The sequence below is a fragment of the Rhodnius prolixus genome, unplaced genomic scaffold (assembly GCF_049639745.1).
Source record: "Rhodnius prolixus isolate KJV_2025 unplaced genomic scaffold, Rpr scaffold_17, whole genome shotgun sequence".
NCBI classification, from domain to species: domain Eukaryota; kingdom Metazoa; phylum Arthropoda; class Insecta; order Hemiptera; family Reduviidae; genus Rhodnius; species Rhodnius prolixus.
The window spans coordinates 1,555,505-1,579,932 of NW_027411626.1; the positions used below are offsets into that span (position 1 = coordinate 1,555,505).

The 24,428-nt window shown below is 35.5% G+C and overlaps 1 protein-coding gene across 3 annotated transcripts; it reads right to left on the reverse strand.

Annotated features, from left to right (window-relative positions):
• Positions 1-614: 614 nt before the first annotated feature.
• verm (LDLa and CE4_CDA_like_1 domain-containing protein vermiform) lies at positions 615-15,591 on the reverse strand. 3 transcript variants are annotated; one of them, XM_074139019.1, is made up of 8 exons: positions 15,194-15,588; positions 9,606-9,753; positions 7,285-7,397; positions 5,384-5,533; positions 5,049-5,164; positions 3,695-4,175; positions 2,181-2,506; positions 615-927 (listed from the first exon to the last, which is right to left on the reverse strand). In XM_074139019.1, exons 1-8 carry the CDS (start codon positions 15,246-15,248, stop codon positions 697-699), a joined length of 1,620 nt encoding a protein of 539 aa, XP_073995120.1. In that variant the 5' UTR covers positions 15,249-15,588; the 3' UTR covers positions 615-696. The 3 variants fall into 3 exon arrangements, with proteins under 3 accessions (XP_073995120.1, XP_073995119.1, XP_073995121.1); XM_074139018.1 differs by lacking the exon at positions 7,285-7,397 and adding an exon at positions 8,999-9,129; XM_074139020.1 differs by lacking the exon at positions 7,285-7,397 and having other exon boundaries at positions 15,194-15,591.
• Between the last annotated feature and the right edge of the window lie 8,837 nt (positions 15,592-24,428).

A 24,428-nucleotide genomic window follows, 5' to 3' on the forward strand; every position in this document is an offset into this window, starting at 1 on the left:
TGTTACATAAATCCTTAGATAAAAGCTAAAACCAACAGTGTGGTGTAGAAATTCTGACTTTCATTATTTTCTGTTAAGTCAGGTTAACACTATTGGGTGATGTTTTCAACTCCTGATGATGGGTGAAACAATTAAAACATGAGTGCTACGAAGGATAAAATCAAGGTTACTATCTAGCACTGCAGACCAAATCACATTTTACATGAATTTCTTTGACATATCCACTTATAAAAAAATAAAATTATATTATAAAAACAGTACATTTATTCACATGACCTTGAATACATTACAATTTTCTTAAAAAAAACCAGCTGTATAAAAAATGTACAATTTTTTTGTAAATACAAATAATTTTTTTTGTATGTATAAATTATCTTTGTACAGCCACATTTACCCGATCATGGCGGGTTATCAACCTAACTTACAGATAGTTCTGATTTTTTTTTTTAATTTAAATTATTATTTTTTCAATTTAGATGATAAATCACATCGCCCTTGAATTTAGTTCAAATTCACAATCCACTCAAGTCCAACCTCTCCTCTTGAAAAAAAAGTTCTGGAGTAATTCCAGCACGGCAGGGGAAAGAGAGCTAGTGCGAAGTCTTAGGAAGGAGAATTTATTACAAAAATAAGAAGAAGAAGTTGAAGTAGAAGAAGAAGAAAGGCAGAAAAATTGAGAAAGAGATTTTGGGCAGTCTATTTGGAAGAGAAACCATCGCCTGTTGGATCCAAAATCCATGGATAGTTGTTTGGACATTCCATACATGTAAACAATCGGACTGTCTGTCCTGGTAATTCTCTAGTTGTCAATGGACATGGATTTGGTAGTGAACAGTATGGTTGGCCTTTGACGTCACATTTCTCTTTCCATTCTTGGAAGTCCCTGAGTGCGGTAAGTTCGGTTGGGTTTTGCATCCATTGGATAACCTGGATACAAAAAAAAAAGAAGTCATATTAGATCTGGATTTAAGGGGGAAAAAACAACAACCTGGTGTTATCCCTCGCTAGACTTCCATATTGGTTATAAAATGAATATGTAGGTTTCGTGACCGTAAACTGTTAAACTTAGGATGGAAGATTTGCGAGGAATCGGTCAAATAAAACAACTCGTCTTTTTGCCAACGTTTCGACAAATATATTGTCCTCTTCAGTGCGTGGCTATGCGGGTTGGTTGTGTTACAGAAACTTACTGTGGCTATGCGGGTCCTGAAGAGGACAATATATATTTGTCGAAACGTTGGCAGAGACTTTTTTCTTTTTAAACCTACGCCGGTCTCCAGCCTTGCGGCCATTAGACCACGTGCAACCCAATAGAGGCATCGCTGCCCGGCTATATTGATTCAGATCTTTAGCAGACTCCCGAGCGTCTGCCAAAGCAGAACACTCCTCGAGGTGCTCGGCATCCATTTCGTCTTGTCTGCATAATGGGCAAATGGGGGTGTCAAACACACCGATTCTATGCAGATGCTTAGGAAGGTTGTCATGCCCGGTAGCCAATCGAAAACATGCAACTGCCACGTCTTCTCCTCAGGTCAGGTGGGATGTTATGGTTAAGTAAACCTTCCCATCGTTTCCCTACTGCAGCCTGGGAGTTTTTCTCATTTCGTATTGCTTTGTAGTGGCTTTGCGTGATCCTTTTCACAGAGTGGAACGTAGTTGGCAAAGAGACGAGTGGTTTCCTCGCAAATCTTCCATCCTAAGTTTAAATTGGTTATGATTCTTAAACATCACAACCTTTACATTTCATAAAAAGAAAAAAAATTTTAATTGTCTTTGCTTTTATCTACTTCAGCACGCATATTTATCAATCTTCATCCATCATTAGAGGTAGAATTAATCGGAAGAGGGTGAAGAGAAAACGGGTTGTTTAGGAACAAATTCATGACTATTGAGATATATTTTGCGACGATTTATGGATAAAGGTCAGCGAACCCTTGAGAAACGTTGCAAAAAAAGGGTGTAGCTAAGCGTGAGATTCAGTAGAGCCTTAAGTTTACTTTGAGAGGGACTTGATTTTATGTTTTACGGCTCTCATGAAGGTAGTCGGTAGCAAAGCACATGACTGGAAGTTATTCAGTAGAGGCGCTGAAAGAAAGTGGGATTTTTAAGGGGGAAAAAGGCATCCTGTAAGTACAGGAAACATATTAAAAGCTCACAGGAAGTTGTATCATCATTCTTACCTGAAGCATTGTCACAAAGTAGACGTCATTTCTGTCCAACATTTCCGTAATGAACTTGATAAGCTCTTCTTTGAATTCTTTTTTACTTTTCAACCAGGAAGCGTGGAAGTGCAGGCCAAGTGGCGCCCGGTTGGTGCTGAAATGCCTGTTGAAGTTGTGCCTTAGTAGGCGGGCGAATTGTTCACCAGTCTGGATGTTTGAACAAGAGTCGACCATATGGCATCCGGGCAGTGATTCATCGAACGTTGGGTCGTCCCTACGGTCCAATTCGTTCATCACCATCTCCCAGATTGGATGGCTACGACTTGGACAGTTTTGGGCGTTACCTAAAGTACAGAAAAATTAAATGAAATAGTTCAAATTAATGGTTATTTTAAAATTTGAAGCTTTCCTATTGTTAGGAGATTCCAGTGGCGGCTCCAATTGAAAAATCACTAATTAAAAATAAAATTTAAAATTTAATTTAATCATGAAATTATTCCATCCATTCCACAGAATAATGCGACTGATCGTAATGTTCATCGTTAGGAATGATCTACAAAACTTAGGGAACTAGAAAAACAGCCTAAATTTAGACTATGCGGCAGATGTGCGAGTATGTACAATAGCCCAGCTAGCAGAATCTTCCAACCAGGGCCGGATTTTCCTATAGGCTAACTAGGCTTCAGCCTAGGGCAGGGATGGCGAATTTTTTAGAGACGTGGGTCAAATTTTGTTCATTTTTTTTTTTTTTTTTAGTACTAGCTCTTGTGTCACTAATGCTCATTTGGCACAAGAGTTAAGTTTAAAAATTTCAAACTGAATATTTCTCAAAACTAAACATCTTTAAAATTCAGTTGGCTTAACGGGGTAAAACGGGAGTCTCTCTTTTTACAAACATAACTGAAAAAATCCTGAACAAAAGTGTGTTTTATCTGAAGAAAAATCTAAATATGGTTATTTGCTTTGGGTTGTCAATTTTTTTAACAAACAAAATATGAGTAAAATTATAGATTTTATTTGATATTTTGTAAACACTTTTTGCTTTATTTCAACTACTACAAAAACATTTGTCGTCATTTGTGTTTTAGAACTGTAATGATCAAACTAAAGGTTATTCATAGATAGCATTTAAATTGCTTTTGTGTCAATGCGTGATTAAAAAAAAAATACAGATAGAATATAAATTATCCACCACAATTAGAAAATCTAAATCAACCCGCGTAAACAAACAAATAGTTGCCTAGCAATTGTGGGTCAGTGAAAAAGCTTGCGCGGGTCATAGGTTCGCCATCACTGGCCTAGGGCCTCAAGATCAAGAGGGGCCTACGTACAAATTGTTAGCAAAATTACACTATTCTAAAAACAGTACCAATAACATAATGTTTCATTTAACATATTGATATAGCCTAGGGGCCTATTTTCATCTAAATCCGGCCCTACTTCCAACCTTTAGATATTTTATTAATACCTGCCGCCACTGGGAGCTTCTAAGAATAAAAACTATAAAAGGAAGTAAAACCTGTTGGACCTACCATTGCATTTATGAGGCATACGGAAGTAGAGAGTGTAAGGCCAGATTGGAATACGACCAAGCGGTGCAGTTATGGACGCATCGTAAACAAAATATTGATCGGCCATCATCTCGAACTGTTTATTACCACCAACCCTGAGATAGGGTGCTCTTACACCAATGATTGAACCATCAGTGATGTTGGCGAATCGTTCCACGATCAATCTAGAGCCGGCCATCTCGGCCAGCCAATCATCATAGGAGCCGCCCGTCCAGTATTTAGGATCATCTTTGTGCGTCAACGAGAAGACGGATATCTCATGGCCACGTCTGTGTAGATCTTGTACGGCCGCATAGTTAGTATATTTATGCGAAACGAAGAAGGTGCCTCTGATTTGACAACCGTTTGGATTTTGACGTTGTCCGTTGAAGATTTCATCGTAAAGATCAATGTTGTCAACGTTGACAGCACCATTGAATGTGATGGTTATCATCTGTGGTACCTGCAATCACAATAATTAATAATTTAGCTTCTACTGTACTTCAGAAATCTTATCTAATAGTGTTAGGTATACACATAAATCGTTCTTTTTAAAAAAATATGGGATTGAAGCATTCCAATGTAATGTACTAATTGAGAATAACAGACGGGCAGAGAGGTTAGGTAAAATAGCCGAAGTTGTAGACCAGTATACTGCATTGCAGAGGCTAGCGAAAAACCGTTGCACTGTACTTCCCTAAGTCGTAACGGATATGGAACGTAAAGATAAAAATAAAAAAAAATCAAAAGAAATAGACAAAGAATTAATCAGCCCATCAAAAGGTTTGAAAAATCTAAAATGGCATTCTTGAAAGCAGTTCTGGTCCAAGAATGGTCATTTAGGAGATTCTGGAGCTTGCCGCGGAGTCCATTACATTGGAAGCGGATAGATAACAGTCCAGATAAAAGAACATCTGGAGTCTACACCGAATGAAGAAGAAAGCACGTTTTCTAAATTGTCTCTCGAATGACTATTTTATGGTAGTCGCTAGCAAAAAACAGCAAGGCATGAGAGAAGAGTTGATACTTGATTCGGTTGATTGGCTAATTTCTCTGAAGCGTTCTCCACAATATAATAATGCCATCCACGTCTCCCACCAGACCCATAACAAGATCTTCTAAGAATGAAGACTTTGTTGGCGGCGGAGGTGTTTTTAGTTCTGTTCTAGCTTAAACGTACTTAACTTTAACCGCACTTAGCACAATGGAACTTGATGGCTAAGTATACTTTAGTAATACAAAAGGCGAAAAACCAACAATAATCCTAAAGTAACATATATTGGATTGCAACTAGAGGAACATTTATGATTGGTGAATTATAATTTTGTTTTTTTACCTGATTTGGCTCAATACCTCCTGGTATCCTGGTTCCATCAGCTGAACAGAAACAATCAGGAAGTACACATTGATTTGAATCACAGTCTGGAGCTCTGTTTGGATCTAATTCAACAGCTAAAGAGGGAGAGAAAAAAAAACTTATTTTTTTTAAATGTTTACTTAAAAATTTAAGTCACAAAAGTATAATAAAAAGGTTTTGGATGGTGTGGGTTCCAATATTGAGGAACATTCAAAGATTCTGTAAGAGAGGAATTACAAGTACAGGTGACAAGCATCTAGACAAAGGTTCTGTGATAGCTGAAAACTGTAGAAACAACAATTGCAAATACTTACTGCAAGCATTCTCATCAGATTCATCTTTGCAGTCTGGTTTATCATTGCAGAACAATTCCTTTTCAATGCATTCACCATTTCCACAAGATAGTTTACCTTCTGGACATACTGGTTCATCTGTCTTCAGGATGGGCATAACCTTCCTTGGTTCTGCGCAGAATAGATAAATTTGAGACCAAAATAAGGTTATATTTTAGTTTTCAACTTTTTAGGAGATTATTAGGGGGGGGGGCGAAGCCCTATTTATTTTCTTTTTTTCTCTTTTCCTTAAAATTTCCCTGACACTGTGACTAACTTCTGTCTGATAAAGTCATGTCCAGAAGGATAGGGAATTATGGATGTTCAAAGAAAGAACAACACATATAAAAAGAAGATAAACATAAAGAAAGTGTGCAATGTTAACAAAAAAAAAAAACAAAACACAAAAGTTAAAATTTATATTAATCTTTGAAAATAAGTGTAAAATGAAAGAAGATTGAATAAAATGTAAAAAATAAAAATGAAATAATAAATTGAGAAAAAGAGAGACAAATTGTTTTTGGGGGGATAGTTGCGTTTTAGCTCCATGCCCCATTTAGAATATTTATTTTAATATTATTTAAATTAGCAATATATAAATTTATAAGACGACAATTTCAATATAGATCACCCAAACTGGTTTCAAAGATAGCAAGGTTTGGCCAATATAAATTCTTTAACAATTCTAACAGTTGACAGTACTTTTATTTCCTTTATCAGAAGACTAAAATTAAAATGTGATTCAAAAATCGAATAGTTCTTCTTGTACAAAATCGGGGGATAAACTGACGGCATAGTTGTGTCTCTTATGGCTGAATTTACTCCCTAAATGAAGAATTTAGTGAAAATGATTCAGAAAAAATCTAAGAAACAAACAACTGGATTCGATCCTGTGAACTTCGCGTTGGAAACCTGTATCTGCTACCCACTAAGCTATCACGTTCTTGTACAACCTGTTAACATTTATTTTGGCCAAAATTGAGACAACCTTTTTTTTTTTTCTTTACAAAATACGTATCTAATTTAACTTTAAATAATAATTCAATTTATTTATTGCTAATTTAAATGAAATAGAAACATCTTATAAATAATAATAAAAATATTATTAAGTGTTGAAATTTAATAATCGTGTTAAATGTAGATAAATCTTATTTGTGAGTTTGACGGACGAAAATAATTAAAAAATCTTTCCAGACATATCATGCTGATATTAGATAATAATTGATTAAGTTAATTATTTTATTATTTTTTTTGGTTTAGTACATGCCCAATGAATCATGCAAACTAAAATCATTAATTCCCATCATCCTTCACTTCGTTTATTAGAAGGTTCGTGTAGGGATTGGGTAGGATTTTCACAATTATAATCAACCAACCAAAATACCGTCTTACAAAAAAAAAAAAAGCACAAAAAAACAAAAGCAATTAGAAAGGAAGTAAACTAAAAGAGAAGACAGGAAATGGTTTTTTTTTTATTTTAAGGAATGTTTTTGCGTCTACTACTTGTACATTTTTGTTTTAAATGGGCGTGGGGTTGGGGGCAGGTTCAAAATATTGTCTACCATGCGTCTCCGGAGGTGTTCATTTTCTCTGGATCATTTTTTGTTTTTTGGGGTGGGGGGGTGGGAGGTAAATAATAATTTACAAAAAAGAAGAAGAAGCTAGCTTCTACGGTAAAAAAAAAAAAACAAACTACAATATTAAGGTTTTTGTGAATTGGTGGGGGTGGATTGAATCTAGGGATGTATAGCGCCGGATATCCGTTTTATTTTATTGATTGTCTACATTATTGGGTCCGAAAGAAGTATATATTTTTGGCGTGACCCTTTTTTTTTTTTCTGTTCTGGTTTGCTTTTTCTGCGCTGTGCCACAATTTGACTTACTATCGAGACGGTCACAGTTGCTGACTTTGCCGCGCCAATCGCACGTCTGTTTGTCAATGTCGAACGCCAGACCGGAAGGACAACTTATTTGTTTCATACCAGCCTTGGTACACCTGGTTGGACAATTTTAAGAAACAAAAAAAAAAAAAAACATTATTTATTATATAATGACAGTTTGGCGGGCCAGCGAATTTGGCTGAATCTATGATAATTATTTATCTTTTTATTCTAAAAATAAAGTCTAATCTATGCAAATCAAAAATTTGTATAATGTTTGCCAATTTTGGTTCATTTACAATATTTTGTTTTTTCCCTGTAAAAAGTAAAGTAATTTGCCTAGTAAAGTAACTTTTTCAGGCGGTCTTAACATCCAACTACTTAATTAGATATACTGGACGAAGGCGGAAGTACATTAACAATGCCATCAAACGAAATAAAGCTACAAGCGGGATTCGAACTGGGGATCGCCTGCCACTAGACCAATGCCTCGAACCTAACCTCTCAATCTTCCAGGCCCAACCAACCCAATGTAATCTTCCGTTTCTTACATTTCTAGTTTGGTACGCGAGAAAGAAATATTACGTCAGCCCAGGAAGAGATAAGCGTATATTCGGAATGGTTGGGTTTTATCAACGTTATAGATAGAAACAAGAATGGAGGGTGGGTTTGTGCGTCACCGGACAAGATGGCTTCCTTCCGGACAGATCTACGGGACACATTCAATCAAATACTCAAACAGTAATTAAAATTGTCCGGAAGGACAGTTGTATAATGCACGTTGAAAAAAAACAAACCCAAATTTGACAATTTTTTTTACTCTTTTTCTATAAAAGATAAAATTCCCAAATTTTCTTTATAATATAGGGCAAATCCTCCTTTATAAGTGTAAATTTTTTTGGTAACAACCCATATCTAATAGATTTCGGGAAAAAGGTGCTGAAAATGAGCAAAAACGGTACTTTCAGAAAATGTTCTTGTTCTTGTTACCTTTTTTTTTGTGAACAACGTAGCGTCTAAACGCGTGAACCGATTTTCATGATTGAGGTATCATTCGATTCAGAATTTCCTCTAGATGTATTTTTTTGGGGGTCTCGACGCTGTACGCCGAATAGGAGAGGAGTTAGCCCCCATGTATGTGAGGCCCCCTCCAAAATTATTATTACTAATAATAACGCTTTTCCTCTTCCAAGGGAGCTTCTTACAGCTCACTGTCCGGAGGCCGGCAGTGCACTGGAAAAAGCTCCGGGCGCCAATAACCTTTGATGTTGACGCGCCTTAAATCATTAAAAAAAAAATAATAATAATAATAATAATAACGCTGAAAATCTTAACCCGATTTTGATAAAATTTGGCAGGATGAAGGAGTTATGGCTTCCCTACGTAACATTAAAGCGCCGTCCTGTTCTTACGGCTGTTAAGGGGGAAGTAAGGCAATCGTTTCCAATTGTCGAAACGTGAATCGAATTTTATTTATGAAGAAGAAGGTTTCGAACTTTTTTTTCGAGGTTTTGAAAACTTTTGATGACTCATTACTTGAACTTTTTTTTTTTTTTTTTAAGGAGAGAAAACCAAATATTGTAGAACATTATATAAACTTTTAAACATGATCAAGTTAACAATTTTTATTTAACCCAAAAAAAATGTAATTTTTTTTTTTTTTAAATTTTGATTCAGCCATAACTCTGGCCGGCCCACTCTGGGTAGGTCTACTTACTTTCTAGTTCGTTACAATTCTTAACATTAGTTTTCCAATCGCAAGTCTGCCTCTCGATGTCGAAGGCGAGCGAGTTTGGACACCTGACTCCCGCCAGTCTTGTCTTGCCGTTCTCAGCCCCCTTGTCACACCTGGACAACACAATACGTGTCTCTCCTCACAACAAACCTAGAGAGCACCCTAGATATTCACAGCTAGTGCCACAACGACGTCGTTCTTCTTTGTAGTCATTTGTTTTTTTGCTTTTTTTGTGTGTGTGTTCCATAAAAGTTTCAAATATTTTTTTTTTAAATTATTGTATGCCTTTTATTAAAATTAAAAGGGCATTATCTTTTTTCTTATTTATTATTATTTTTTTGACACAAAATATATACAAAGCTGTAAATTTGAATATAACGTGAGTCAGCTGACTCATCGATTATTATTATCGTTTTTAAACAAAAAATTTCTTCTGAAATTGAAAAACTTGTTACTACATCCATAAATACAGACATTTTAAGACTCAATTTCAATAAAACATTAAATGCTAATTATTGTTTAACAATAAAAATTACTGCTATAAAAAAAAAAATAGAGAAATGTAAAATAATGAACATTATAAAGTTACCTGACAACATCTCTACAATCTCCAGTGGTTGTGAGCCGGAAATACTCGTCTGGCGGTCTGTCCTTACATAACTCTTCTACAGATTGTCCATCTTCTTCTTCTTCATCATCATCCTGTCTTTTATGCCTAATATTACATTCTATGAAACCTGTAACAAGGAAGATGGAAACAACTTAATTTTGGTTCAATATATATAAAAATATATATACATAAAAGCATAAAATATTAGTTTTTTGTTTATTATAACAGGGAGGGACGGTGAGTGAATTAGACTTTAATTTAGAGCAGAGGTCGCCAAAGTGGTCTATACAGACCCCAGGGGTCTATTTAACATTAAGTAGGGGGTCGAACTGAACCAAGGGGGTCAAAGGAAAAACAATTTCGAACCCAATATATCGAACCTTGCAAAGAAACACCAGTCACACCAATCTCATTAATTAAGAAGCAATACCTGCAGGTTACTTTACTTATTATTCAATAAATATTAAGGTACAAGTATTTAAATTTCAACATTCAAGATATTTTTCATAAAACTATTTGTCACACAATGTAAAATTACTTTAATAAAATGTGTACTTTAAAAAAAAATCATAAAAATAAATTGTACAAACACACAGTGCCTAATAGATAGTTTTATTTTTAATTAACTGAAAATTACTTTTATGATGGGGGTCGATGGAGATTTCTGAAAAATTATATAGGGGGGGTCCATGATCACAAAAAAAAGTTTGGCGACCCCCCCTAGTCAAGATGAATCACGGCTAACCCTGTGGATATCCCAGCCTAACAACCTAGTCCTCTTAGTTCAGAGACTGTAGCGGAAGTTTGCATGTGAAATTAATTATTACATACAAATTCTAGCTAGAAATTTTAGCTTTTTTTGGGGAGGGGAGACGAAATTTAGATTTTGTAATCGATTGAAAAAATCGATTAAAAAAAAATACGTCATTGTTTCACTAAAATATTTTTCTTCTTATTAGTCGTTGTTGTTGTTTTTTTTTTCTTTTCTTATGAATAAAATATTTTGTATCGATAAAAATCGATTCTGACTGAAACCTTTTTATTGTTGTATCCATTGTTGGTTTTTCTTACAAGTAAATAATGAATTTGACTTTGTCTGAGAGTTTTCGCTTTTACGTGATAAACTCAGATTAGAAAATTCATCCAATCTCTAAAACTATATGCCTAATTTTTGTACATATTATATATATATCCAGATATTTGAATAAATAATATTTATATGATATGAATTACATTAACAATTTAGCGTCAAAAAATAAAAATAAATAGAAAGAACTCTTATTGCAGGTTGAATATGTAATAGTATGTTTGTAAATTGTTCGTAGTAATTTCGTAACTTTTGTAATACAGCTTTCTAATTCAGCTTCATAGATGTTTTTTGTATGTACAATTTACAGAATACAAAAATTATGTATTGGTAATATATGTTTTACATGATTTTACTGTTAAGTTTTTCCTAGCAAACAACATCTCTTACGATTTTATTTGGACGACTTGGTGGTGTCTACGAAAACACACAGATTTACAACTTTTATCCGGAAATATTTATCCCGGAAGTTCGATGAAGGGTACTTATTGTGGGGTGCGGGGTGGTTAGGTGCCTTCTAATGTGATAAGAATTTAAAAAATAACTCGAAAGTTTGGAGTTTGAAGGGAATTTTTTTGAGTTCGACTCTTTTGAATCAACAATAGGACTAAAACTCGATTCAGTTTATATCAGATTTCTTTTTATAATTGTGTATTGTGGAGGGGCGATTAAAATATTGAGGCAATTTTTTTTTTGCATATTTCCCCTTCTAAAAGACGGTTTTAAATAGAGTCCGTTCTTTGTCATTTTTTTGAAATTATTTATCACCATTTCTTCCTTGTTCACACACACAGAGACAGACAGAAAATAATAATAAAATAAAATAAGCGATATTTCCTTGAGACACTCGTTCCACCAAGGTGGGGGCAATCCTTGGACCAAGCAGCCGCTGTCTACAGAGTCGAACCCGTCGGGGCTACAGATGGTGGGGTTACATATCAGGCGACACCCGTCCGCACATACTGTTGCCCCCTTGTGCAATTCTGCCTCACCCCCACTCCACATTGAGGCTATTTTAGTTGCAATGAAAGCGACATTCTTTGTAACCTAACCACAATGTACACGCCCAATTACAAAACACATACGTTATTAGATTAGAGTTATTTTCTTACTGTTGTAAGACAAGATAGAAGTCAGTTGAGTAGTCTAACTTACAAAGTTTTATCTCCAAAACCCTGAACATTTGAGTCATATTTGTTAGCAAAGTTGCAGGTTTTAAAAACCGTACATTAGGTTAGGGATTTGTTGAGCGGTTAGCGTGGACTGGATTCCAACGCAGAGATCCAGAATCTATCTTATTTTCTTTCTAGGAACTGCTTAAACGATGGAGTAAGGTGCAGAATGGACCGCAGTACCATCTATCACTAGGCGCCACGATAGCCGAGCGGTTATAGGCTAGACCCGCAATGCTAAGATGTATTGTTGGTTAGTAGGTTCGATTCCCGGTCTAGGCGTTGGATTTTATTTAATGGTTAATATGAGAACTTTGTAATAAAGTATTGTTAGGCGGTTATAGGCTACACCCGCAATGCTAAGATGTATTGTTGGTTTAGTGGGTTCGATTACCTGGATTTTATTTAATGGTTAATATGAGAACTTTATAGTAAAGTATGTTAGGCGGTTAGAGGCTAGACCCGCAATGCTAAGATGTATTGTTGGTTTAGTGGGTGATTCTCTAGTCTAGGCCTTGGATTTTATTTAATGGTTAATATGAGAACTTTGTAGTAACTTAGAAGTCCCAAATGTAATTCAATTTAAACGGGAAAAAATTTGCTGAGCCAGACGCCTCATCACGGCCACTTTCCGCCTTAGCAGGATACGTTGGGAAAAGCTTTGAGATGGCAATGTACGACAGCCAAAAAGGATGCTGGAAGCTGTAGTGCATTGCTCTAGGAGAGCTGCTGCAACAAAAATTAAGTACAAACAAACCGGTATAGGTGCGTTTTAATTGGAGCAAGGTGATAAGTTCTCGGCTGGACCCAGAGATGGCGCAGAGATCTGCGAAATTTTTAATTTTGTTATGTTGGTGCATGCACAATGATACACTTGATCTCATTGATATTTATTGGGATTTTAAGTGTATAGGTGTGGTATCACTTCATTGAAATGGGTAAACTGGACCAAAAACTTCTTTATTTTTACCGTATTTCTGACTGAGTAAAGTTTATCAAGGTGGAGATTTTGAAAGAGTCACATTAAACAAGAAAAGAACAGTCCAAAAAGGCTACCATAGATCGACGACGTATTACCTCGTAGGTTTCTTTCTAATGCGTTAATGGAGTGCAATGAATGGTTGTAAAAACTGCATAATGTTTTTAAAAAGTGAATATGATTAGTAATTCGGAATTCGAAGAACATGTCTAAGAACCTGGAGACCATTTTCCCAGGAAAATTTATTTAAAAAACCCTTTTATGACATAAAAAGTGGGGTATATATTTTCCTCTAAAGTATAATGTTCTATCGCTGGTGCCACGCTCCCCAAGCGGTTAAGAGACTAGACCCGCAATGCTAAGATGTATTGTTGGTTTAGTGGAATCGGATGCCCCTGGTTTAGGCCTTAGATTTTATTTAATGGATAATATGAGAACTTTGTAGTAAAGTACATTAGGCGGTTATAGGCTAGACCCGCAATGCTAAGATGTATTGTAGGTTTAGTGGGTTCGATTCCCTGTCTCTAGGCCTTGGATTTTATTTAATGGTTAATATGAGAAATTTACAGTAAAATATGTTTGCTAGCCGCCTCCGTCCACGACACCTAATTAGAAAAATGGGCTTTCCTTTTTTTTTTCTGTTCATTTTTTTTTTTCTTAAGTCCTCGAAAACATTTAAGGTACTTAGCACCCAAAGCATTCTTTCAGCCACTGCTGGTCTTAGAAGAGTATTCTTCTACTGACCATCAACGGACCAATAGTGTAATACTAGTCTTTTAGGAAAAGAAAGACAAATGATGAAGTAACTGACCTCAAACCTAGGATCTCTACATGAGAATCCAATGAACTAACCACTTAGCTATCTCAATAACAATAACTATTAAATATTTTAAGATGTGAAATTATGAATTTGAAATAAATCAGTCGACCGGCATGTTGAATCAGGATTCTGAAGCATCAGTGACGTCACGCTTTCTTCATCAACATCATTTGGTTTTACGGCTCTTAAATATAATATTTGAATTAAACTTTCTATTTAGAAAAAAAAAATTATTATTAGATTAAAACAAAAAGATTAATTATTTTAATTGAAAAATAGAAGCAATTAATGCGTATGGTTTTAAACTAATGTTTTTTAATTCACTTTTTCTCACTTGTTGTGAAAAATAGGACGTTTTTCTAGTTACTTTGAAAAATTCAAAAATGAGTTATAAGTGGAAATCCAAGTTTTGGAGCCGTAGGAGTGGGGAAAAGTGGTTTTTAGTAAAAAAAAAAAGACCTTTTTTACTTAATCCAAAGACTTGAAAGCTTAAACTTTTCAAATTTTAAACTTGGTTTAAACTTTGCTACCATTTTGACTCTACTACGTACAAAGCTTTTGGTAGCGAAAAAATCATCCTACCAAAATGGCCACTTTAAAGCTCGTCAACATCTGAGATTATCAGGAGCTTTTTTTTTTTCAAACATAGTATTTCAAACAGTATTCTCTCGTTACAGACAGTACTATCCATTACCGGGGCAGTGTGCTGTTCTAGGTTGAGAAATATCTAAGGGTTAGCAGTTGGTTTCGAACCCGGGAATTAGTGAGCAAATCCGCTTTCAGCCTCCCACTTTTATGATTCGATGGTTTTTTGTTTGTAATTTTGTCTGCAATTTTTACTCGTTTGGAATTGACTTTCTTAAAACTAAGTGAACTTATTCTCTTTTTGAGGGTTATGTTGCTTTAATGAGGTAAATTTAATTTAAGGCCATTTTAGGATGGTGGATATGAGGGTAGACTTCTATCTAAAGGGCTGTAAAAAATATAACTCTTATCAACTGTAAAATGTTAATAGAAACTGGAATGCTTTATCAAAATTCCAAAAAAACATGAAATGAAAAACTGGCAGGCCCGGAAGTTAGCGTATAGTAAGAGAACATTCGGTTTGACTGTTTATCAAGCAGCTTTTTGTTTTTCCACTGAACTTTTGGGTAAAAGAATCAGTGAGAGTTTTTATTTTTTTGGAGGGAGAAAGTTAGTGAAAGGGTTTTGGTGTAGAAAAAGAAAGAAAGAAAAACTTTTTAATCACGCGGGGGCGACATTACTTGATTGCATAACTTACAGAGTGCTGACATTATGAAAAAGTGGGGGGGGGGGGTCCCTGGGTCCCCTCCCTCCACTGGGTCAGATCATCTTCTCCCCACTTAGGGGATCAATCCAAGGGTGGGGGCGGGGCGGACGACGGTCTGAGTAACCATCCAAGAAGAACAGAGAAAATAGAATAATACAGAAAATTCTTGTAGAATTTATAGCTCTCAAGTGTTTTAAAAAAAGAAAAATAGGACTTACCTGTGACGTAGAAGATCACTAGTAGAGCTAATGCCAGATGGCCTACTCTAGCCATGGTCACGTTGATGGTACCTTCTTATTCTTGGCGTAGTCCTTTAACTGTCCGGGTGTCCTTGAAGGGTACGTTATCCCCCTCCTCTAGTTCGTCTCTTTCTCTCTCTTCTAGCTCTATCTCTGTCTCTCTAACACACTGTACGTCGCCGACTTCTATTACTACCTACTACTACAAATACAGATACTACTAATACTAATACTTCTTCAAACTACTACTTGTTGTGCTGCTCTCTGCTATCTGTTGTTCTTGTCCTGTCGAGCTGCCGACAAGTTGTGCGTCTCCTCAGGGGCCTCGGCCCAACTTTCCTATTTATTTATACGTGGAGTGGGGGAGATTATACTGGACGTGGAGTGTGCGGTTTTTGGCCGCGCGGTGGGAAGGATAGTGACTCGCAGTGCAGTGCAGACTCCATGCCCACTGGTAGAGGGAGGCTTTTACTTTCACTTCGACCTCTGGCTGTCCTCCGGAACTGTACAGCTAGCTCCTAGTGTTTCTGTTGAATTTATTTAGAAAATCAAATAAAATGACCAGGCTATGATTTTGTTTTTACTAGCTGTATAATCTTAATTGATTGGCCACGCCCCCTTTTGCTTCTTCGAACTTTGTAGCTCTATTGCAGTAAATTAAAGAGACACTGTTCAGTTCGATGAAATAACTTCCTATCTCCAGAATTAAGCCCCCCTTTAATTAGCACCAAGAATCTTAATTTGTCTTCATCAAAAATGCAGTGAGCTGAACTAGTCCAATATAATTTCCTGAAGTGGCTGTAGACTGTGAAAACTACTTTGCTACTCTCCTATTGAAATCTCCCAGCAAGGCCGGATGAATTGACCGAAATGGAGCTCTAAAATTGATTAAATTGATGTGACAACTCTCTTTCATCTCAATTAGCACAATTTCAGTGGATTAAGTTACTTTTAAGTTAGAAAAAAAAACACTTGCTACTTGTTACAACTTATTCCTGCCTTAAAGTTGTAGTATTAACTGAACTACAACTTACAGAATGTACTATTTCTTTATTTAAATTGTTAAAAGTATGGTAAGTACTGTAGAACATTGTGAGATGGTTTTGCTTTCACCAGGCATCGGTCGGTTTCCGTCTTCTGTACTTTATCTATGAATGTCTGTACTTTCCTGTCTATGAAACTTATTTTTAAAAGTGATACTTCCGGTTAAGGGCTTTTGATCGATATTTTTGAAAGAGGTACTTCCGGTTAAGGTCTTTTGATCGATCTTTTTGAAAAAAGGGTACTTCCGGTTAAGGGCTTTTGATCGATATTTTTGAAAAAAGGGTACTTCCGGTTAAGGTCTTTTGATCGATATTTTTGAAAAAAGGGTACTTCCGGTTAATGGCTTTTGATTGATATTTTTGAAAGAGGTACTTCTGGTTAAGGTCTTTTGATCGATATTTTTTGAAAAAAGGTACTTCCGGTTAAGGGCTTTTGATCTATATTTTTGAAAGAGGTACTTCCGGTTGTCTTTTGATCGTTTTTTTTGAAAAAAGGGTACTTCCAGTTAAGGGCTTTTGATCGATATTTTTGAAAAAAGGTTACTTCCGGTTAAGGGCTTTTGATCGATATTTTTGAAAAAAGGGTACTTCCGATTAAGGGCTTTTGATCGATATTTTTGAAAGAGGTACTTCCGGTTAAGGGCTTTTGATCGATATTTTTGAAAGAGGTACTTCCGGTTAAGGGCTTTTGATCGATATTTTTTTGAAAGTAGTACTTCCGGGATTTTGATCGCTACAGTGCGATCGGACTCAGGGAAGCTCAAAACAGGTATTTCCGGTGAAAAATCGAAATAAAAAAAAATTGATTTAAAAAAAACAGTAAACGGACATAATTATCATGTTAGCAGTTTCAATGGATTATTTCTTTATCCCGAATTAATTACTAATCGATTAATTGTTCACAATAATTAAAAACGAACTCGAATTCTAATTATTGCTGAGTTTTATTGCAAAAAATAAAAGGTATTTTTCTATTATACTAGAAATATTGTCGGAATATGAATGCGGAAGTGTTCATTCAATAATTGGCAACAAACAGATAGGAAGTGTGTTTAAAATGTACAATATTAAACGAAACTAATGTTAAGTAAAAGTTAATCCAAGAATATATCATAAAATTTGGAAGATATCGATTATTTCATAAGAATTAATTGCGATAACCCTGTATGACGTATTTTATGGGTGATCAATATGAACTGTGGTGGCTTGAGTACCGTTATTTTTAATCTATTCACGTCTTTTACCATGAATAAAGATATATTTTCTATTTCTATTTTCAAAATATTATGTCAAAAAAGCTTTGATGGGTTTTTCTTGAAACTTAGGAACTTTCCGCTTTATCGAACTTAATTTCCCGAACCGAAATATCTCCAAAAAGAAGTAATTGCTTGAAAAAAAAATTTGAAAATTATTATTATTATTTTTTAATGATTTAAGGCGCGTCAACATCTAAGGTTGTTGGCGCCCAGATCTTTTTCCAGTGCACTGCCGGCCTCCGGACAGTGTTCTCTCGTTACAGACAACACTGTCCATCACCGGATAGTGAGCTGTAAGAAGCTCCTAGGAAGAGAAAATCTAAGGGTCAGCAGCTGGATTCGAACCCGGGACCTCCGCGTGGGAATCGAGTACGCTAACCACATAGCTAATCCCTTCCCCTTGAAAATTAATATTTGAATAACCATAACTTGGATACAATAAGCTAAAATTTTGTCTTTTGCAACTAAATTTCGCTTAAATAATTTAAATCGGGGTAATATGGGGTACATTAAAATGATGTGATGATTGCTTTTATTTGATGATAAAACTTTATCCTGATTCATCCACAACCATTACATTATACTACATTCTTTAAAATCTTCAATTATTATTATTTTTGTTCTTTGCGTCACAAATAACATTTTTTGCAGTCATAGGACCACCCTGGTGGAAAATTAATATTGAAAACCGATCACGATAGATAAAATTGTAAATTTTATCTTAAATATCTAAACAAATGTTAGGGATATCGAAACGTCATTTTTCACAGTTTTTTATGTAGTTTTCATAATCATAGTCTAAACCTATAGTCCTAATGAAACTCCGATCAGGTTTTATTGGCCGTAACACTGCCAATAATGAAGATACAGCATCGGAGGTGGAATATTTGAAAACTAGACAAAAAAAAACATATAGTACTATATCTAAAGAGTTTTTCCGGATTTCTGCTTAAGAGTTTCAAATGGATCACCCTGTATAAAGAACTAAAAATCTCGTTGATTTCATTCGTCTTAGCAACCATATTTATCACATTCCGGTTTCGAACTTACATCCGGGCTGAAGCGTACTTACCCAAGTGTAGTGCAAGACGAAAACATAAGCCAAGTCGAAATCTCTACAAAAAAAAAACCTGATTAATCTTACCTCTGAGGATGGAAGAAACCCCTAAACCGATCACAGGATATGCTACAATAAACTAAACGCGCTACGATGAATAAAAAAATCAATGATAATGTTAGCTATTGCTCATAAATGGACTAGTCATTATTATGACTAATGTTTGTTGATTGGAGTGAAACGTTTTCGTCGTATGCGTTGCTTTCATTTTCCTTCCTGCAAAATCAATTTTCTAATCCAAACTGGGTCACGTTTTGAATGGAGAAAATTTCATTCAGTGCAATCCATTCTACGCACGTAACTAGGACCAATCCTGACACAGATACATGTGTGTTCTGGGTAGGTTTTATTTATTTATTTATGTACTAAAGATGAAAGTATTAAACATGGTGTCGTGAAATGTATTTTGTTTCTATTCTAAGTATTAAAAAGGTGATTGACATAAATATGGTATATCGATTACTAATTATAATCGATATAATTTTTTGAAAATTTGGTTAGAATCAAAGATAGTATCTTTGATTTTATACCTGTCGTAACATGCATGTATCTCAGATCGTTTTCGGAGGTAGAATAACATGTTTGGTTTTCACTTACGTTTACTGTCTTGCACTTTACGTTTAATTATCGTTTAAAATTAGCACTATGCTTACGGGTATCCCAGCCTAATAACACCTTCACTGACACCACAAACACTGGACTCAAATTAACTTTTAGGACCTGCTAGAGGTAGTTTGATGTGTGCAATTATCAGTGAACCCACAGGTGAACTCGAGCTCATCACCACACAATACACATTAAAACATTTATGCACAAACACTGTTTACATTAAAAAAGCCACAATAGAACTTTTTGACCCAATCGCAATCCTTTTTGGCGTGATGCTATTTTCGATAATCTGATCGCTATCGGAATACTTCTTTTAACAGATTATATTATTTGATATTGTTATTACAGATAAATTTTTATATTTTTGCTAAATATAGGGGTTATATATGGTTGTTTTGATTTTTTTTCTATTCAGTGTCCAGAACTGTAATTTAAAGAAATGAAGAATCACGTCATGTTATACGATCGCCAAAGCCTTCTGAATCACGACACAATACAGACGTGTTATTATTTGGAACAGGAAACCGCTGGACACGAAAATGAACTTTCCTACTCACACACGATTTCCTCCCCCACTACTATTCTCAATTTCTAAATTAAATATTTTTTTAAATCTTGGAGTTTTTACTGAACCACCAAGTCTCCTAGAATAAATGGTAGAGCACTCTTGTCGGAAGCATTACATCAACCCTAGAATCGTCTGAGGCGGAAAAGAAAGGTTGCAACCATAGCGGCAAATAGACATGATTGCATAGACACCTTGACACCTCCAAAGACTGCTGCAGCAACTAGTCCAAGACTTCTGCGGGAAGAACACTAGAAATCTGGTGGAAGAGTACTACGAAAAGTAAGTTCTTCTCCGACACCTGGTAACTGTCGGGGCTTATAAATCTTTTTACAAACAACAACTTTACAGGAGGTGAATTGGCGTCACCTTCATATCTTCATGGAATCTATCTGTTCTAGGCTTTAGCTTTCTTGATTGACCAAAATCGACGGTGCCTCGTGAGGGAAACTTTCTAAAAACATGCAGCCAGTTGGTTATTCGAACTAAACTTTGGGTAAAAGGAAGTCAGGTTGGTTCATTTTTATTTTTAATTGAATAATATATTCAACTTCCTGTTTTACCTTATTAAACACAATTAAACAATGACAATGTCACTAACCATTGCAGCTTTTTCATTGCCAGCGATCATGTTATTTCCTCTCTCTCTCTTTCTAACAGAAAGTCTGGAATCAGCGTTAAAGCTGGAAACGATGGCGTACTCTAGGCCAGAGTGTTAGCAGGATCGCCGGTTTTTTTCAAGGCACACTCGATCAAGGCCACTAGGAGGGCGTGGTTCCTGTTTCCTTCAACCACAACTTCCCGACCTTGTAAATACACCGTTTGGTAGTTAGCCAACTTATATATTCACTTATTCCTTTATTTCCCCCTTTTAATTTAAATTTATTTAGTTTTTTATTATCTACAAAATTTTAAATATCGTACGAGGCTAGCTAGCCTCACTTAGAAAGCTTTGCGCATGACCATTAAATTTATGGAAAAATTTTGATTTTGAGTCTGTGGAGTTTATATTTTCGTGTGGAAGTTGCTCGGCTGAAGTTTAGGTAAAAAAAAGATTAGAAGAAGTTCTCGAATGGTTTAATAGCTTTTGCGTGTTAGTGGAGGAATTAGAAGCGTAAGGAAATTAGACGAAGGGAAAGATTCAGCCCATGTAGTTCTAGAAAAAAGAAACGTAGTAAATATAGTTCCTGAAAAAATAGATCGCAATCTGATCGGATAAAGCATTTCCGATGCTTGTTAGCCTTCAGCTTATCAGCACACTCTATTATCGACTATCTGTTTTACTTATTGCCTTGATTTCTGTGCAGTTGTAAAAATCTAAATAAGGGTAAAAAAAAAAAATGGTTAAAACTTGTACATCTCCTCCAATCACTGTCTTTAAAGGAGCTGGACCCGAACACTACTACATTCCGCGTTTATCGTGCCATTGTATCAAAACATACTGTGTTTGAGTGAAAATAAGATGAAGGGTCTTGCCATGCTAGGGCAAGATGTGGCCTGCTCTTCCATCGCTGGAAAAGGCAGCCAGAACTCTTCAGGAAGAGTTCAGAATCGAAGAGGATGTTTTTGAAGATCTACGGTTTGGACATAACATTCCTCTGGGACAATGACAGCGCAAATCTGCCTGCCCGAGCAAACTGTAAGCGCTTCAGATGATTCAGAAGCGGAGTTCGGTTTGAGTAAAAAGTAAGTTGCAGAAAGGTGAAAGGCTGTAGAAGAGGTGGAGCAAAATAAAATACATCTCCTAGTTGACTTGCGGTGCAATCATTCAAGGGAGATCTGTAATATCTGGGAAGATGGCGTTTCTTGGTTACAATGTTTGAGTAACCCACGTATGCTTCATCGAACATTTCTACATGACGGAAATTACTAGCTGAAGTATGAATGAAATGTTAGGTACTAGCTGATTTGTGTACCTTTTATCGTTTAATCAACCCCTTATCGGGGGAACGGTTAATTACATTTCCTGTTGGAACAGCGGTTAAGGTTTTAAAACAGTTTTCCTTAAAGAGATTAAATTATTGTGATGAAACCGATAGAAAGTGATGGATGACACTTTATGAGAGGAAGTAATTATTCCCTTCTTCCAGATCTGCCCTTGATGGGATTTCCCTGGAAAAGTTCTAGATCTACGCGCGCACAATTAGCACACCAATTTTAAAGGGAATCGTAGCAGCTGTTTCCGGTAAAATCCTAAAATAAACTGAAAAATTCTATTCAGTAAAATCGTACTTCCGGTGGACCGATTTGGACCAAAACCCTAATTTTGTCCCTAATAGGTGCCTAATTGTGGCAACCTTAGTTGCTACCTAAGCTAAATATCAAATTTGAAATTAAGGCGATTTTTTTAAATATTTGAATTACGGTGGGTACGTAGTTTTTTAAAAACGGTTTCGAGCTCAATGGTTCTCAAAGCCAATATTTCCGGTTATAACTCCGATGATCTTCAAGAAGAGCTTTTTGGGACTTTAGTTTATTTTAGACATTCAACTAACACATCCACACACAAGCAAACATAAATACTTCCTTCCTATTTCAACATGTCTTCCTATTCACAAAACATATTCATTCATTTCCGGTAAAAAAAAAAATATAAGTTTCACTAATTTGCCACGATCCCCAAACTTCCTCTTACTAGACGTAAGAGGTGGAAAAAAAAAAAATGTTGCTCCAGATATAATTTAGTCGTGAAGTAATTAGAAGTATTTGATTGGGGAATGTCAGATATGGGTAGAAGTCTGGGAGACAGTGAAGTAACTTGTTCCATTATCCTGACAGACCGGATATACTTGTTCTCCTTCAACAAACAGCCCAATCATATAAGAGTTTTTTTTGCTTTACTGTTAGTAAGGGAAGTCCAAAATGTTTGTGCACTGTTATTGGCGTTGAATAACTTCAATATTTCTAACATCTTATACAAATCCCATTAACGGCTAATTGACTAGATAAATGAATGAAGTTAGGCTACCGCTAATGTGTCATTTCTATGTGTGCTTATAGTATAGTAGGCGCCACGATAGCCGAGCGGTTAAGAGACTAGACCCGCAATGCTAAGATGTATTGTTGGTTAATGGGTTCGATTCCCCCGGTCTAAGCCTGGGATTTATTTAATGGTTAATATGAGAAATTTTGTAGTAAAGTATGTTAGGCGGTTATAGGCTAGACCCGCAATGCTAAGATGTATTGCTGGTTTAGTGGGTTCCATTCCCTGGTCTAGGCTTTGGATTTTATTTAATGGTTAATATGAAAACTTTATAGTAAAGTATGTAAGGCGGTTATAGGCTAGACCCGCAATGCTAAGGTGTATTGTTGGTTTAGTGTGTTCGATTCCCCCCAGTCTAGGCCTTGAATTTTATTCAATAGTTAATATGAGAAATTTTGTAGTAAAGTATGTTTGCTAGTTGCCTCCGTTTACGACACCTAATTTGGTAGTTGAATGTAAAGCTCGCCTGAAAAAAATAAGCATTACTTACTAATCAGATGTTGTGGACGGTGGCGGATAGAAAATATAATTTATTTAAAAAATGAAAGAATTTAAAGTTTGTAAATTTCGTGAAATAGAACTTTGAAAATTTTAGCAAGAAATTACAAAATGGATTTCTGTCTCAAAAAGTTATCTGAATAAATCAATAATGTGAAATTTTAACATTCAAATCCTTTATAAGGGGCTTTAAAATAGAAATTTAAATTTGAAATTTTTACAAGATCGAAGTAGTTGTACTTACCAGTTTATAGAAAGCAAAGGAAATTTAAAAACAAAAATTCAACTGTAGGCATCTTCTTAAGATTTATGTGAAGATAACAAAAAGTGAAATTGAATCCAAGAATTTTGTTTATTTTCTCTGATTATTGGACAAGTAATGTGACGTCACAAGTGGTAGTAGCAGCACACGTGCACACGCTCTCAGCAGTACAATACTAAGAATCTTGGAACAACCTGGAAGTCCGAAGGTTAGTCCTGCATCCAAGGTCTTCATCTTTGTAGCAGTGTGAGTCGTGAGAGTTGGTGTGACCCCCCCTTTTAGATAACTTAAAACCCCCACCATTCATTCTTAATTTTTTTTTTGTTAAATATTATTTTATAAATAATTCCTCACCAACCAATTCATTTTCTAAATAATTCCTCACCAACCAATTCATTCCCCAAATAATTCCTCACCAACCAATTTCATTTCTCAAATAATTCCTCATCCAAACAATTTCTTTTCTCAAATGATTCCTCACCACCCAATTCATTCCCCAAATAATTCCTCACCAACCAATTCATTTTCTAAATAATTCCTCACCAACCAATTTCATTTCTCAAATAATTCCTCATCCAAACAATTTCTTTTCTCAAATGATTCCTCACCAACCAATTCATTTCCCAAATAATTCCTCACTAACCAATTCATTTCCCAAATAATTCCTCACTAACCAATTCATTTTCTAAATAATTCTTCACCAACCAATTTCATTTCACAAATAATTCCTCACCAACCAATTCATTTCCCAAATAATTCCTCACCAACCAATTCATTCCCCAAATAATTCCTCACCAACCAATTCATTTTCTAAATAATTCCTCACCAACCAATTTCATTTCTCAAATAATTCCTCATCCAAACAATTCATTTTATACTTC